At 40.4% G+C, this 18,159-nt stretch overlaps 1 protein-coding gene across 1 annotated transcript in view; it reads right to left on the bottom strand.

Annotated features, from left to right (window-relative positions):
• Window positions 1-901: 901 nt before the first annotated feature.
• PIP4K2C (phosphatidylinositol-5-phosphate 4-kinase type 2 gamma) overlaps window positions 902-18,159 on the bottom strand; it is a 33,840-nt gene continuing 16,582 nt past the window's right edge. Inside the window, exons 6-10 of the mRNA XM_007422054.4 lie at window positions 16,154-16,192; window positions 13,854-13,967; window positions 6,345-6,600; window positions 4,408-4,511; window positions 902-3,165 (exon numbers count right to left, since the gene is read on the bottom strand). Of these exons, the coding sequence (XP_007422116.1) occupies window positions 3,085-3,165; window positions 4,408-4,511; window positions 6,345-6,600; window positions 13,854-13,967; window positions 16,154-16,192 (594 nt within the window). The 3' untranslated portion in view covers window positions 902-3,084. The remainder of the gene's footprint in view (window positions 3,166-4,407; window positions 4,512-6,344; window positions 6,601-13,853; window positions 13,968-16,153; window positions 16,193-18,159) is intronic.

Genomic DNA, 18,159 nt, shown 5'->3' with positions numbered 1-18,159 from the left:
CATGGCCCATAACAACTTATTCAGGGGTGGCTAGCAACTCCAGGACTGCAGCAAGATTCAATTAGTTGGGGAGGGGAGATTATGCTCCCCTCTTAATTACCACACCAGTTCTTATGCTTACAATATGCAATAACTGTTCAAGAACTAAATAGAAGGGCTGCAATCCTATCCCAAGGAATTTAGGCATGTCTACCTCCAAACAAGATCAGGCTGTGCATTTATAACACTCCATGGAAGAGTGACATTGCAAAAGAATCCCAGGGCAACTTATTGTTATTATTAGCTACTGTCCAACTTGGGAATCTTTTGCATCTCAAAGGATCAGTGGATTGAGGTGATCTTAATCCATTTAGATACAGAGACTGTCTTGACACTAAACTGAAGAGGTGATACTAGTAGACAAACAAGGATTGCAAACTATTTTTGTATTCGGTCTCAGTTAAGAATGGAACTCTTGTCTGCAAAGAGGGTTTTGCAGGAGTATAAGCTCCTGGTCGGTTTTCTATAGGAATGGTTAAACTTGGATAATTAAACAAGTAATTAAAAAGCATGAATCCTGCCAAACTGCTATGTCATCTTTACAAATCAAGCCAGCTAGGAACAAGATCTCCTGCTAGTGAAGGAGGCAAGCCAAACAAGAGTTTAATATCTACAGTTACTTTTCAAATTAACCCTGGTTCATCTCAACATCATAACGTCCAGCTGAATTCTTTTCCTGATGCTTAGATAACTTGAATTTTTTCTGGAAGTTCAGAAATGTTATAAATAAGTTAAAAAAATATTTTCAATTCAAAAAGCTGTGAAGGGCCAAGGAAAGTCTTTTATTCTGTCATTGAAACACTGAGTCCATCCTTCTACCCTGCTAGGTTAGCAGAATACAACAGCGCAGCTGGGCACTTCATACAAACAACTTTTGGTTCAATAATTTATTTTTAGCCATACAACAGTAAACCAGAAATACACATTGTATACAATTACAAAACACTGAAAGAGGCTGGAAGGAAGACAGCCCCACAGCATAAATGTATCTCCATGGCACAGCCTTTGTTGTGTTGAGAGCTGAAATGACATCAGTCTCAATACATCAGTAATGGGGCAGAAGGGGAAAAATGAAAAACCATAAAGCAGCCTCCATGTTTCAGGTCCAGAGCAGCAAAATGAGCAGCACTGTAAAACAAAACCATGGCTAGAGTTTCCAGGTAGGGAATCCTAGCCCTTGATGTTGCTGAACTATAATTCCCAGCATTCCTCACCAGTGCTCATAGTGGGCTGGGGTTATTGGGAATTATAGTTCAAAGACAGTTGGAAAGTGACAGCTTCCCCACACTGGTAGGACAGCTACTAGAGAATGTGAGATCTCTTAACCAAGTCAATAATAAATGAGTGATGATCATTTAATTTATCGAGTTCCTTGTCTACATTCCTCACTGTGCTAAAGGAAGTATCTCCAAGAATCCCCTCTCTGCTGAATAAGTGAATGAAAAGGGATATTCTTTTTAATGCATCTGTTAGCTCCTTAGTTTATAGCGATTTCCTCCTTCACTCAAGAGGCTTTCTGACCAGCTGCTGAGGCAGGCTACATTTTCCCAAAATACACTGGCTTGCCAATTTGATATATACACAAGAAACATATAGAGCCGTTATGCACAGAAAAAGAGATGCTGCTTCTCATAGCATCCTGAAACTGGGTGTGATACCCTCCCTACCCTGCAACACTAAGCAAAATAAATGAGGCTTGGTCCGATTCCCACTTCAACATGGAGGCTTATGTGATCTAAATTGAGGATAAGGAGCCAGAGGCCCTCCACATGTTACTGAAGTCCAACTCCCAACATTCCCTGCTCCTACTGGTCATGGTATCTGATGCTACTGGCAGTTCACCAACATCTGGAGGCTCGCTTTGACCTAAATGTTAAAGCTTTATGATCTAAATGTCGAGGACTTTCATCCTCAGCATCTCTCAGAAGCTTTCGAATTTAGTACTATACTCTAGTGAAGCACAGGTAACTTAGACATACCTTAGGCTGCTTTGTGGGTTACATCCACTCATTCTGGGCCATGTGCCCAATGGAATTATGGACACTCTTGTATACATTACCCCAAGGAAAAGAGTTATTCTGTCCTTCCCCCAGTCTCCCTCTGACAAGGGAGACACAAAGAGCTCTACGGTATGTAAAATGCTCCATCAGGGATCCAGAGGATAGTGCTATTACTCAGGAGTTGACTCCACATCTGTTTGGCAAACACAAAGAACCTCCCAAACCCTGCTTCAATTCTTATTCTCAACTAGAAAAGGGGAGGAAAAAGGATGTGTGATAGCACTGGGCCCTAAAAGAATTTTTCTCATTAAAAGCAACACTTGGGGCACAAAGTTTCAAGAAACTGCAATTCTACATGGAAAAGAGCTCAAGGAATGCTGGATTCAGTGCTGGGCTGTTTTCTTTAGCAGGAGAGATTTCCATTATTGATAGCAGAACTAGATCGGAGCAAAACTATTCACAAGGATGGGGCACAATGTAGTCTTCCATCAAGGGTTGTGTGTAGGGGGATGGGGAAAGAGGTACTGAACTGGTGCACGGCTTTGAAACAGGCAGTACAAGGGATATCAGGATAAAATATCTGGCTGTGTAAATGGGGAAGATTCCCTTCAACCCCCTTCTTCCAAGGCACGACTAACTTCGTATTGCATATTATTCTGTCTCAACATTATCCTGCCCTAAATGATGTACCACTGTTACTATTTAAAAGAAAGGAAGAACTCAATGTTTAGATAAAAACCAGCCACTCCTCTTCCTCCTGCAGGGAAGGAGAAGCAGCTTCCCAAAGCATTCATAGCCAACTTCTTTGGTACTCTGGATCATTTCTCATCTTGACAGAAGATCAGAGTTAAGGCACTTGGTTCAGCAGCTGTCCCTCAGTCGCCAGAGTGGGACTCATCTGAAATCAGTCCAACTCCCCTGCTGACCCCAGGATAGCAGGATAAAAACTATCCTGCTTACCGAGAATCAGGGGGCAGGGTGAATGACAACTACAAGTGTGCTGAAAAGCTTTTGATTTGGGCCAACAAGACATAGTGAACAACCGTTAAGCAAATATATTGGTGACAAAGTCCAGAAAGCGCTTGGCGTATTGTTCTGGATGCACTGTAGAGATCTCTGCACCAGCCTGTAGGGGAAGACAAAGTGTCAACAACCACCACAAATCAGCCCCCTTAATTCCTAATCATTACAGGGAAAGCAACATGGCATGGGCCATGAATATTGGAGACACTGGGGATATAGCACCTGAGTCCTTCCAACACGAGTACTTCCAGAGAGCCAATCTGGTGTAGTGGCTAAGGTGCTCGTCTAGAAACTGGGAGGCCATGAGTTCTAAGGCATGAAAGCCACCTGTGTAACTTTGGGCCAGTCACCCTCTCTCAGCCCAACCCGCTTCACAGGGTTGTTCTTGTGGGGAAAATAGGAGGAAGGAGCATTAGGTATATACACTGCTTTGAGTTGTACAAAATAAATGTGGGATATATATCTAATAATAAATAAAATGTATTGATCAACTGCTATTCACATGCATATTATCCAGTGCAAGTATTTCTGACCCAGTGGAACATCCCTCTTGCTCCTTTTGTTGAATCCATTATATCTGCTCTTTGTCACCTTCCCCTCAAGGAAATGCCCTTGTAGCTACAAAACACAAAGGACATTGCCCCAATGGTACAATAAAAATAACCCTTCCATGAATCGGCCACAGTGAATAGCATTTTTTAAAAATTCTATCATGGAGGGGGCAGTCCTCCTGCCACTGATGCAGTCTTTCCATCTCACTTCCTTCCTTGGCTTTTAGACTGTAGCTACAAAACTCACATAGGTTGTACTCTTCAGGACACAACCACTCTTTGATTTAACAAGCTAGATGAAAACAAAGAGTATCAAGAGTTATCTCAGATAACTAACTTAAAGCAACAAATCTCAGCTTCAGCCTGTCTCCACTCCACAGGGTGGTCATCATGCACTGCCAATGGCTATGCTGGTTGGGATCATGGATTCTTCTCTGTTGCTCTCTTATGATCATAAGAGACTCTAAATTCCTGCTGCCCCCAAGTATAAAGCAAGACACTGAAACAGTTCCTATCTATAGGAAAGGCCATAGTTACGCCTTCTATATTACACAGTGATGATACAGCACAATCAACTTGAGAGGGACAGCCCTTGGCCATTCAGTTACTTGGTAGGAGAAGGGGCTGCTGAAGCAGGAAAAGAGTAGCTGCTATTTGGAGCAGAAAAAGGGGCAGAAAAAATGGGCATGGGAAGGGAAGATAGAGGCTAGGTGCAGGCCAGCTAATTAGGATCAGGGCTCCATTCTTAGCATTATTTGACCACCATAACAGAAAGTGTGGCAAGCCAAACTCACCCCATGCTTGACTGTCTTAGCTGCATGGGCAGCCTTCTTCTTGGCATCGTACTGTGTGAGAATGTCTATGAGGCCCATGAAGTAAACCTCCTTCTGGGGACTATCTGGAAAAGTAAAGAGAAAACTAGTGAAGGACAAATGTGATGCTATTGTTTACATATATCCCTCCTCTTGATACCTACAAATATCCATAGGCCAACCCAAAAGGTAGGAAGGAAGGGAGGGAGGGAGGGAAAACACATAAACAAAAAGAGTGATTATACAGGGATAAAGCAGCAAGAAGAGACTCCTTTCCTGACTCAAAATATAGCAAACCATTCATAAGTAATCTATTTGAGCAATCACACTCTTTATGTTCACAGGCTGGTCTAAGACCTTAATAAAATTTATGTATCCTTCTTTGTGTTCATATCCCGTGCAACTTGCATTGCAAATCTAAGCCTATAGCAATGTGCAAAAAATATTAAAGACTGGCTATTAAGCTTACTTTTTTTCTCAGAAGCTGATTTCCAATTCTGATTGACATGGACTTAGCATTAGTCTCTCCCTTTCCAATAAATAAGCAGGTGTCAAAAGCAGATGCCCTGAAGACCATCCTGGTATAAATAGCTAGATAAAACTAGCCACAGGCACTGAGAAAATTTAGAGGGCCTAATGTTGCAGCTGAAATCTAACACAATACAGGTAGTCCCGAGTTTAAGGACAAGTTCTGTTCTCAAGGTCTGTCCTTAAGTCGAATTTGTATGTAAGCTGGAACACTATTATTGTATAATACTGTATAAGTAGTGTTGTGTAATTAACTCAAACCATTTTGCTACAATAGGCTCCGTTCTTAACTATGGGTTGTCCGTAAATGCGGTGTTCTTAACCCGGGGACTACGTGTATGCATCTTTAGCATCATAACAAAATCTTTATATGGGTTTGATGAAGCTTATCCCAAGCTAGTGTACTCCAGATACATTGGAGTATGACTCCTATAAATGTCCATTCAGCAACACCTTTGGCTGACTAGCTGAGAATTACAAGATCTGTAATACAACTTTTCTGGAGGGTGCCAGCTTGAGAAAGGGTGGTCTAGTACTTTGGAATAACAAAGGGAGCTCATTCACAAAACACTGCTTAAACTAGTCTGGCATTTCAGCTTTAACCAGATGTTACTCAGTTATCTTTTGTGTACACTTTTCAAGGTTGTCAGCTAGGAGGTGATTCCACTGCTTAAAATTTATTGTATGTACCGATTAATAATTTTATTGAACAACAGTCTAATCCAGTGTTTCTCAGCCTCAGCAACTTTAAGTATGGACTTCAACTCCTAGAATTCCCCAGCCAGCATGGCTGGCTAGGGAATTCTAGGAGTTGAAGTCCACACATCTTCAAGTTGCTGAGGTTGAGAAACCTTGGTCTAATCAAACCTTGTCTCTCCTTTGGGATTTTCTTGTCTAACTCCACCCTACACATTGTAGTCTTAGTGACAAGCAGCAGGGTGGCCCAAACTTCAATAGAAGAGCACATGTCTTGCATGTCAAAAGCCCCACCCTTGACTCCCAGCCTATTTAGGTAGGGCTTAAAAAAATTCCAGCCCCAAACCTGGGAATCCTTGTTAGTCAATCACTCCTAGGCAAGATGGGTGAATGATCTGACTCAATATAAGGTTGTTTCTGATATTCCTGGGTTGGCTATAATCACCTATGATGGGAAAATAAGCAAAGTAAAAGAACTGACTTCTGCACTGTGAAGTGTTCCCTGGAGTTGACTGAAGGCAAAGCTTTCTTGATAAACTAACAAAGGATCACAAATACTAGTAAATACCAGGCTGCAGATTCTGGTCTACAAAAACTTATGCTCCAATAAACAAATGATCTTTAAAATGCCTGAAGGCACTTTTCTACCCCTTTAAACATCCATATAGTAAAAATTTCATCTTATCCCAACTTACTTTCAGCACTCTTAGTGGCATAGACATCAATATAAGGGTCAAAGTCACCAGGGTCCAGGGGCTTGTGGGAGTTGAGATAGCTGCCAATGCCCTCAGGATATGTTCCATAAGAGCCCACTGATGCCATTCCCCCTGGTTCACCCTCTCCATCTTCCTCTTCCTCTTTTATATCTTCCTCCTCTTCTTGTTCAGCCCGCTGTACATCATGGATTCCCAACAAAAGGCTGTAGTCCATAATCTTTAGCTGCACTAGGAACTGAAGAATCAAACACAATAGTGAGATGGCCAGGAGATGTACAGATTTGTCTCATTATTTACTCCAAGTGAAAGCCCCACAACACAAACTCATGAAACAATGTATTCCATTTATTCTAAATTCCAGATATTTTAATCACTCCATGGACCTTTGTATTTTTATGCAAGCTCCTGTCTCTGTCCTTTCCATTGTATTTTACTTGAGGACAGTAAGAATGCTTAAGATCCCCTGATCCCTTAATGGGGAGTAGGGAGGGATCATTTCAATAAAGTATCACAAGAGCTCCCTCAGTGACTAAAGCAGCTTCCCTAACCAGAAACTATATAGCCAACCCAGCAGGAAACACCCCTTTGACATACAACAAACTGCAGTTTCAGAAGGGAAACCTATACCTTGTTCCCCTGGAGGGGACTATATTCTAAAGAATCAGATGTACAGCCTATGGGGATTGTTGACCTCACTCAGAGTACCTTTTATTAGCTTAGACTGAGGTGCCATCTCTGACCATTCTTGGGCTTAATGGTCTTTGCAACAGTTATTCATGCTCTGGCAAGTTCATAGTTGGATTATTACAGTGCATTGTATGTGAAGGTATCTTATTTGTTCAAAAGGGAGTAGTTAAAACTGTGGACATGGTGTGGCCATGTAATCATATTATACCAGTATTCTGCCATCTGTACAAGTTACCAGTACATTCAGCCTACTTGGGGCAGGTTAAAGGAAAGAGCATCTCCCATATTTTTCTACACAAGGACTAAAGTCTTATCAGAGGCACTTTCCCAAACTCCTCAGCACAATAGGCAAAAAGATAGAAAAGATATATATATTTTATAACGGTGCCGTTTTTGGAACACCCTCCCCAGAGAAGCTTGCCTGGCATCGATACTACTGTCTTTTTTATAACTTTTTTTAATGGAACAACTGGTTTTAGCGAGAGCTTATCTATTGTTATCACCAGGGGTTCTTAAAGTATGGCCTGTGGGCTGGATACAGCCCGCCAGGGTCATTTATCTGGCCTGCCCGCCTGATTGGCCGCCACTGCTGTCTGTCAGAAGCGGAAGTGTCGGGGCTGTGTCAGGAGCTGGAGGCGATGCCCGAGGAGGGAGATCGCAGAGCCGGACTATTCTACATGACAGGTATGCCGGGTCTGGCGGCTCTCCTCCTCTCCTCAAACTATAGTCCGGCCCCCCAACATTCTGAGGGACCATGAACTGGGCCCCTGTTTAAAAAGTTTGAGGACTCCTGGTTATCACTGTTGTTCTTAATACGTATACACAAGCATTTGGGGGTTTGCTGATGGTAGGTTTTATACTTCGATAATTCATGCTTAATTGGATGCCATTTTTGGATCTATGTGATCAGAAAAGATTAACTAAAGTATCATAGAGAGCTCCCCAGGTTCAAAACATTACATATAGCCTTCAGCTGTATGAGCAACGTGTGCTTTTTAACAAGCCTGCCTTAAAACTATGCTCCTACTGTTGGAGGCATATCAGTCACATCAGTCATGCTACTACTATTTTAGAGGTAAGCTGTAGTTAGTTTAGCTCAAAAGAAGCCTGAAAACATCTTTCAGTGTAGCCTCAAAATAAACTTTAAAGGTAGGCCTTCTCAAAACTGGGGCCATCCAAATAAAGCTGGATACCAGTTCTATACTGGTCATGCTGGCTGGGAATAACAGAAGTTTTCATTCATTTTGAGAGCATGCTCCAAGAAAGTCATCATTCACTTGCTCATCCACTAAATGGCTACTGGGGGGTGGAGGGGGCGGTGTATGGTCGCAAATGCCCAATTCACAGGCAAACTGGTAACCCTGTTCCCAGCTCACCGTCACCCTTCCGTTTACTTTTTCCTAGGCAGGTGGGCAAATGTACAAATAGGCACTAGGCTGCACATACACCCCATATTTATTCTCTAACAATACCCCAGGAGTCCATGTGGAATCCAAGGTTATTTGGGGAAATAAAAAAATATTTGGGACATTAGTTCTTTGTACCACATTAGTTTCCTTTAAAAAATTTGCCTAGACTTAAAATATTCTTTAGGGTTTTGTTTTTTTAAGTAGAATGAGCTGCAAGGGAGATGTCCATGGGCACGCTAATGTCAAGGACATCACACAGGATTAGGAATCCCAGCTGAATCCAATATATCTGGGCGGACGGTATTGGCTTGCCTGAGGCTTCCCTGCAAACCTTGCAGGGAAACCTTGTGAGCAAACAGGAATCTGGACATGAATAAAATATCATACAAACCCACCTTGCTACTCCAAGCATCCCAAAGATCAGACCCAAGACTTTTGCTCCCCAGTGTTGTAAAAACCCATTCTTCAATCTAAGACAATTCAAATTAGCTTCCTATTCTGGACTGTGATGAGCCTCAGCAATACTAGGCCATAATGTGGATTAGTGCAATCTGCTTTGCACACCTAGTCCTTGCAGTTTGTATACCATGATTTATGACTTAACATGTCTGGCACTGTAATTCATGTAATGAACCGCAGTTAAAACATACCTGATTTCTTTGAATACAGGAAGCATTTCAAGAATATATCAGTTATTTTCCTTGCTCTTGGCCTTATTACTTTTTGAAATAAACTGGTTGCAAAACCAGTTTGCTTAGACTCAAAAGTACCAAAATCACCAGGATGTAATCTGGTTATTAACTTGACATCTTAACTGATAAATACACCATAAGTCACTATACTAAGTCATGTTTAAAGTTAAACAATCAAACTATCATGTATGCATAAATTCATCTAGCAGCTGTGACAGCAAAATCAGAAGGCTGCATTTACCTTGAATTCAACCAAGCATAAAGGCAGTTTTTCTTGCCTTCAAAAGGGAGCCCAGTTTTAATCTAAACTATGTGTTGGATAAGGGGGGAGAGGACTCCCCTTTTGGCAGCCTGTCCCCATGATTAATTGCTTTGGCTGTTCAAAGCAGTGGGCCTACTTTCCAAATGGAATATATCCAGCATTAATTCCCAGACCTGAGCCCTTTTCTATAACTAGAATGATGAATCTTTTGTAAACAAGTCTTTTCTTCCCCATCCTGTGGAGTCACAAAAAAATCAGCCCAACCCCTCTCAAAGAGTATTGGCACAATGGTAGTTGCAAAAGCCATGCAAAGGTAACACAACTGGCAATGAGAAGAAGTTTAAGAACTATCTGAAACTCAGAAATTGGATATATATTAGGTCAGCCTGGCTTCAGGAACCAAAGGCTGTGTTTTTGTGAACATCTGTTTCCATTTTTCAAAGACATAAAACAGTCTTCCAAGAGAAACTAAAGCACAGAAGATTCTTCCACAAGCAAATTTTTGCATTTATCAAGTGCTTTCACTTGTTCAAAGCATCCATGTAATTCCATGCAATTATTATTGAATTATAATTCAATATTCCATACAATGCCAGCATGAATTACTTCACTCTTGTATTACAGATGTGAGGCTAAGGTTAAAAAGATCTAGAATAACCTCAGGAAAAGCACCTGTTCAAAACCTGGAATTTTTAACTAACAACTTCTTAGATCACAGTTCATGTTTTCAGCCAGGATACTAAGCAGTCACAGTGAAGGACGTTTAAATCCATCGAATCCAACTCTATGCAAAGTGCAGGAATCTAAATGAAAGCAACCCCAACAAATGGCTGTCCAGTCTCCCCTTGAGCAAGCCCAGTAAAAGGGAGCTCATCCCCTCCTTGGGTAATCAGGTCCACTGTGCAATTGTTTGAATCTTAAGCCTTATTGTTGTTTGCAAGTTAAATCCATCACTCTGTGTCCTGCACTCTTGAGCAATGGAGACCAATCCTGGCTTCCTCCTTGTGGCATCCATTCAACTATTTGAAGATTACCATCATATCCCCCACTCAATTCCCCCCCAATTCTTTCAAACTCTCTTCACAGGACTTAAGTCCCCTTCCCCCTTTAGATCAGTAAGCTCATTTAGATCAATCTTCCTCACATCTCAGTCTACCTGTCTCAGGGAACTGTAAGCATATGTTATAGCCTTTTCCTCCTGCAGGATAAAAACATTAAGCATTCTAATTAATGAACAGAAATTTTACTCCATTCCGCCTCTTCTTTCTCTACAGCCAGCAGAGAAAGAAAAGCTTATCACTAAAAGCATATTTTCAACTCTCTCAAGAATTCCATGTTACATTACATCAGTCATTTTTATAACAAGGCTGCCAGATTGAAAGCAGCGTGGAGTTGCGGTTAAGAGTATGGAACTAGGGGCAGAAGAGACGCAGGTTCAAATCTCCATTTAGTCATAAAGCTCTCTAGGGCATTGTGAACCAGTCACTAATATCTCACAGAAGCACTTGGGTGGGTAGCAAAGAAGGGAGAGAAAAGCCCCAAATGTATTACCAAGGGTTTCTCGGAGTAAAAGCCAAGCTATTAAATAGATAAACAAGACATCATAAAATAAAATTACTGCTAATATTATATTGTAGAATGGTTATCGAGAGATCATTAAGTACAGCTTTCTCAATCTGGTTTTCTCCTGATGTGCTATGACTAGAACATCCAGAGGTCCCAGCTAATGGCCACACTAGCTGAGCTTTTGAGTGCTGCAGCCTCAATATATTTGGAGCTGGAGCCATCAAGCTCAGCAGATCGATGAGTATTGGTGACTGAAGTACAATTTAAGCACAACCCTTCTGAACTCACCTATCCAGAAAGCAGTGAAAAATCCTAACTCTAACCTCATCTTTTGTGGGGAACCATTCTGTATTATGTTAAGCATTAAGCGAAACATAATACAGAAACAAGACCTGTGCTTGTTTGGCCAACTCCACTGGAAAAATTCAGTGTTTTGTTCATGAGGCTGCAGGACAAGCTTCCCTAGAGAATATCAGTGGAGGGTTTCAGCCTGCCTGTTCCTAGGGTCTGACACCAGGTGACTTCCATTATCATACCAAAGTGTCAAGTTTTTTAAACTCAAGAAGCCCATTGCCTACCAGTTTCTTGACGTGGGTCAGCAGTAGAACTGAACTTGGTACAGGAAGAACTGGAACATTTAAGAGAAATAGAGCTGATGTAGGGGAAAGGCTGCATGGTATATGAGGTTAACAGTTAGACAGTGAGCATCTGCAGCCCTTTCCCCCCACCATCACATGCTATTAACAGTCATTAAGGCCAATAGGGAGAATCTCACACTGCAGAAGTAATTTAAATTCTGTAGATTCAATCCCTAAGGAAATAGAATAGCTGATGAGATACTAGCTGTGAGCAAATTTTTCCAGTTCTGGAAGTTAACCTCAGTTCTCACCTTATTATGGCATATGGGGTGCAAGTGTTGACCAGCAATTCAGAAAACAGGGGTCTGAGACCTCAACCAGATAGCTAAACCTCAATTCTTTCACAACAGAATTTGTCCCTCAAAGTTATCAATACAGTACAAATATTTGCAGCTGCCATAACTGAAGCCTGAAAAGAATAAAATAAAAAGCAAAACAAGGAAATAGAGATAAGAAAAAAATGAACAAATACCTGAGTACATAACAGTTGGTATGAACTTTAATTGCCATGGGAAGCTTAGATTTTTCCTCCTTTTACCATGGAAACAACCCTTCATATCACCAATCTGGTGCCAGTTTAATGTTTAGAATTGGTTCTAAACATTTCAGTATTTCTAAACATTTCAGTATTTTATTTTGTTTAAAGCACTTTCTATGCATTTATGCAATTACAAGTTCACATAGTGCTTATTTTTTAAGTTGAAAAACGATTCTAGGGAAAAGACTGGATGTGCCTTTGTGATGACACAAATTCCAGCCAATAAATATTACGTACACGTAACTGGCCTCCCTGATCCTCAACACAGTTATATCCCATCATTCAAATCAACCACATTTACACGTACTCTTAAAGCACCCTTCTCTAACATATCATCTTTGACAGGGCTGATGTAATCTCCATCCTACCTTAGATGACTAGAAAATTCAGAAGCTAGGAGGCAGCCTTCAAAAATTCCCAAATTAGGTTATGAAAGAGGGGGAAAAAGTGATTTGCTATGTAATCCTCCTGAGATAAGAATGCTGTACCTCTCCAGAAATACTCTTGGAATCAATACCTTTTGCCATATGCAAATAATACTGGGAAAAAATACCAGAGGAAGAAAGGTTCATCATATATCATACTTTATCAATGACCTTTAGGGGTGCCTGGAGCAAACTGAGTATAGCTACTGAAGGCCCTTGCTGGTCTTGCAAAAAGCCCCATCCCATTGCCTTCCAGAGCCAACTTGGAACCTTAGAACACAATCTGTTCAACTGACTGAAGTTCAGAGATAACCAAGCCTGCTTAGGAACAGTTTTTGGTTCTTCAGAAGCAAGAGTTGATACTATCAAACTACACAATTTTTCATGAAATTCTCAGTTTGAGGATGGTTCTTTACTTTTCCCAAGCCTGGGACTCAATTGATTGGCAGCAAAGGCTCTGCCTAGCAATAATTGCACTGAAGATACTGTTTTCTTCTTTTAAAGGACATTTTCTGTTTACACTAAGACTACTGGGTAGCCTGATAGCTTTAAAGGAATAGACTATTAGCTATGAGGAGCTATACATAAAGTCAGTCAAATCCATCCAAGGGAACTTGCAATAAGGAAATGCAATTTCAATGGCTCAAGCATGAGAAAAGTGGAAGGAAGCAGTAAAGTAGCCAGAAATGCAGGGTAGACTCAGGAAGTCAGGGCATAGTAACAGCAATAGCGAAGCTGTTTAAGAAGAAGGGACTCATATTCAGCCAGTGGTATAGGAGCCATTGTGGCATCATTCCTTGTGCCATACAGATGACATTCCAATACTATGGCTTTTCCAGCCTCAAATCCAGAGGAGGAATGCTGGCTGGGAAACAAATTGTATTTTCCTAGAAGCCCTAGGTGTTTCTAGATCAGGAATGCTGTAGCTGCTCCCATACCACTAGCCCAACATTAGATCCTATTTAGAAATAGGGAGCAAGGTAGCAGGGATTGACTTGCTGGAGGACACTAGAGAGAGAATGGTAAGATAATTTTTGCCTTTAAGAAGTATAAAGATACAACTCATGGGAATCAGAACAGCAGGGTGGATTACCATTAGTAGCACCTTCTCAAACTCAACTGAACCATGCAAGATTGCCCACTTTACCTTTAAAAGTCTCTCTTTGGCATCCACAGCTCATCTAAAAGTCTCTCTTTGGCATCCACCATTAGACTACTGACCCAGAACCACCCTCTTGCTATACTAGATCAGGCTGAGAGAGATACAGTACCTCCACATCTCGCTTCAACTTTTCCATGAAGTCTTTCTTGGCCTCTTCACTGATATATACTTTCTGGTTCATATTTAGAAAATCAATGTCCTTCAGAGTTGGTAGTTCCTTGCCCTGGAAAAAAGGGCTGTGCATGAAAGGGAGGCACAGGAAACAAGTCAAAGTTCAACTGAAACTTGCTGAATCCAGACTTGGATGCTAGAACCAGAAACAATAATAAAAAGGGACAAAAGAATCTAAAAATGAAGCTAGGTTTCATGGGTACATGTAATACAGGTAGTCCCCAAGTTAAGAATGCCTGGTTTAAGGATGACCCATAGTTAAGAATGGAGCTTATCGAAGCAAAATTCGAGTTAAATACACAATGGTTTAAGTTAATTACACATTATACAGTATTATGTACAATAATACTGTTTCGGCTTACGTACAAATTCAACTTAAGGACAGACCTTGGGAATGGAACTCGTTCTTAAATTGGGGACTACCTGTATACAACAAAAGATTTTCATTTCATGGATTGTGTGTTCCCCACGTATATACTGTAGTTTTGTATTATGTTTTTAATGTATTTTTAAACTGATGATGATGATCTGACTTAGTGTCATTCCTTGATGGAGAGGTGGGACAAAAAAAAAGGCAATTATAAATCAATGCAAGTAGCCCAAACTGTGTAATTGTGAGATAAAAATATTTTAAATATCTCTCAGAAAAGAGAAGAAAATATCTGCTCTGTTCTCACTAATAGAGTTAAACTAATTAGGGAGCTTATACCTTTCAACCGTCTATTTGAGGAACATAAAAAAGTCATTCTTAACCTATTTTGAGAATGCTCTTAAAATAATTCCCAGGAAATGGAATTTCATGCCCCATTTTTCTATGCTCCCATAATACAGAGTTGCATTCAAGTTACTAAAACAGTACCTTAAAACTATATACATGCACATACAGAGAGAGTTATATTGGCCAGAAGATATATTGGGGAACCTGTTTTTTTAAATATGGGAAGCAGACTATTGGTCTGTCCAGTCCAGTACTGCCACTCTGAGCAATGACTTTCCAGAATCTCAAGCTATTTTTATGATTTCCTGATTCTTTTTAAAAACTAAAAATGCAAAGATTCCAAGTGGGATATCCTGGTACACTCCTATAATTTAGGGTCAACAGAAAACATTGCATTCTGTCAGTTCATTCCAGAAAAACCTTGAGACAGTCCTGTTTACTCGTCTTTCAAACCACCATGTTCTCCACTCCTTCCCTCCTTCCCATGTGCGAGAGAGAGAGAGAGAGAGAGAGAATATGTGTGTGTGTGTCTTTAAAAAGAGAAAGCTCACTTTGAGAGGGTTAGCTAAGGGTTACAAAGGAGGGACTGAAAATACTAGTGGGTAGAGTAATGATGTAAAGCAGACAGTTAGGGTTTTCTGTTTTTTGAGGGGGGGGGTTGTTATTTTTTTCTTTTATTATAAAACCACTAAACCTATTTTAGAGATTGTATTATAGTTTTTGTAGGTCTCCTACTTTAAAATGGTAGGAAATTACACCAACTAAAGCATTCAGTGGCATAAGAGGATACTCCAGGAGTTCCAGAAAAAGTTTGAGGATGCAGGTTATCCATCCATGCTTTAAGAAAAAGTAGACTCCCTTGATTAAGCTCAACTCCTGATGACTTCGTAGGCTATATCAAACACTACACAGTAGCGAGGTTCACACATCATCCTGTATTTTGTTCAACTGGCAGTGTATTAGGTTATATGAATCCTATTAATATGGGTGACTGCTTCTGGATCAGGAACCTACAGCTCAGCTTCTTGACCTGCCAGGAGGTTCTAAAAGCCTTCTAGTGACATAATGACATCACTAGAAGGAGCAAGGGCAAAAAAAAATTAGCCCATTTTTGCTCAAAGGGAGGAGGTTAAGGATGAAAATGAGAGCTTTTTAATCTTTTTTCAGAGGCTTTGTGCTCTCCATTACCACCTTTAAATCAACCCTCCCCACCCCACAATTTAAAAAGCAAAAACCTTGCCACTGAAATTGGCCATTTTTCTACTCAGCGTTGATTCCATGATCTCAGAAGCCCTCCAGGAGTCATAGAAAGAGAGAGAGAGACTGCCCCCTCCTTGCTTAGCTTTGGGCATGAATTCAGCTAATTGTGGTTTATGCAGTAAAAACAATTAATAATGTTTACAGCTAACCAGTATTGCCTTCATAAAGAAGAAACTATAATGCCATGTTGGGTTGTGTCAACAAACTGAAATCAACCCATATAAGGTTAACACAAAAATGCAGCCAAAATCACCAATTACCTTCTCTTTATCACTGGCTTCACGGGATATCAGGGAACCCTAAAAAAGGCAAAAACATAAAGATTATGGTCTAGAAAACAAGGGATTAGATTTACAAAAGTGTCTTTTCTGAGCACCTTTCAAATCAAAGTGTTAATATAACTCAAGTTTATTAGAAAGTGGGAGGGAAAGGGGGTTCATAACATCAGAAACTTTAAAATCTCAATGGGAGGTTAAGAGTTTGGAAGGACTGCCATAGTATAATTGGAATTAAAAGGTAAATAGTCTCATGATAATACTATAATTTTAGATGGAAATTGGTAAGGAAATCTCTCACCTTTCTATAACCTCTTCTACCTACATCTTGCATTTATCTTATCCTAACATTTCAATGCTATTGGCTGTTATTCCCTGCTGAATGGTTGAGGAGGAGGGGAAGGATCTCATTCTAAAACCTTTATGGTGCTTTGCAAGTGGTTTTATATTGTGCCTGCAGGGTGCGTGTGTGTGTGTGTGTGTGTGTATGTCCCCCCACAATATTTGAAGTCATTCCTCAAGTCCTTCCTAGCATTTAATGGGTCCTTATAGAGGCTCCACAGTTGTCCAGTCACTCCTTGGCACCCAGAAAAATATGTATATGTGTAGAGACTTTAACTCCATTTTTGACAGCAGGCCTATCATGAATTCACACCAAACATGTCCCTAGCATGACAGACAATATAAGAGTAATACTGAATGGGCAAAAGTTTTCAACCATTTCCTGAACACATTGGTTTACATTTATTTTGCTATCTCTCATTTCCATATCAGCAGATCTGAAATGGAAGGGTTGCAGCATAAAAAGCAATGATGCCACACTGTGTAATACTTTCACTATACAAATTAATCACATCCTTTATTCCTTTGGAACATATGTGGCAAGCATTTTTTTTTTTAACTTAATGGAAGGGAGAGAAGAAACTGGGAAAACATGACTTAATCAAAGCTATCCAAAGGCTCTTGAGGAAGCCAACAAATGAACCTACATCTCACCCACTGAGTTCTAAAATCTTGGTGTCGATTTTTTGTACAATTATTTTTTTACAGCAGTCAGAAAGGAAACTGCATTGTCAGAAATTCAACATGCTACTGTTGTACCACTATGAGACTGGATTTACACCAAACTTGGTGCCTTCTCTTAAAAAAAAACCCCTCTTGATAGTACACACTTGAGATGTCTCTGAATGTGGAATAATCTTATCAACACTGACTGAGAAGCCCCCAGACCATCTGCTCTGAGTCTCCTGCTTGCTTTTTTCCTCTCTAACCTTCTGTCAAGATACTCCCCTTGGCATCCTTGTCACTAATGCCTTTGTTAATTTCTACACCTTCAGGGCCTTTCCTATACCCACCCACAGTCTCTCCTTTTCACAGTGCTAATTTGCCTTGCCTGTCTATTTGCCTTATTACTTTTTTATGTCGCCTTCTGAGCAGGGACTATACTGCTTCTATATTCTGCAAAGTAATTGCAGTACCTCTTGGCATCAGATAAAGAAATGACCCAACAAATTAAATCTAGCTCCCTGCCCCACAGCTTCCCAGGGAGATATGCTGAACATATAAACATATTGGCAACCATGAGCGTCTAAAGCAAGGAAAGGCATCACTTGAGGCTGTTAGGCTTTTATTAGAGACCCAAATTTCATGAAAAAAGAAAAACTCGATAATTTTGACGGAGAAAGAGGTCAAGTATTAAAAACACATAAATGGAAAGCAGCCCAAATCTCTCACATTCAACTCATTCACACTGCATATTCTTTCTGTCCATTCATCCTGCTCAGACTGACTGACTTTTTAGACTTGCATTAATTTCAGGGTAAGTAGCATGTTAAGCATAATCACTGCAATATTTTATCATCATGAAATACATTAACAGCCTCTCCAAATTACTTTATCCGCATCCTTTATATTTATAATATGTGCACTAACAGTGATTCTCCGGCTGCATTTTAGGCTGCAGCCCTTGTGGCAGTGCAGTTTGTAGCCCC

Source organism: Python bivittatus, unplaced genomic scaffold, assembly GCF_059951505.1.
Source record: "Python bivittatus isolate LINGU-HERP-01145 unplaced genomic scaffold, Pbiv_v1 ctg000220_np1212, whole genome shotgun sequence".
Classification (NCBI taxonomy): domain Eukaryota; kingdom Metazoa; phylum Chordata; class Lepidosauria; order Squamata; family Pythonidae; genus Python; species Python bivittatus.
Note: the sequence above shows the minus strand (reverse complement) of the source record. Positions and strands in the feature narration are given on the sequence as shown.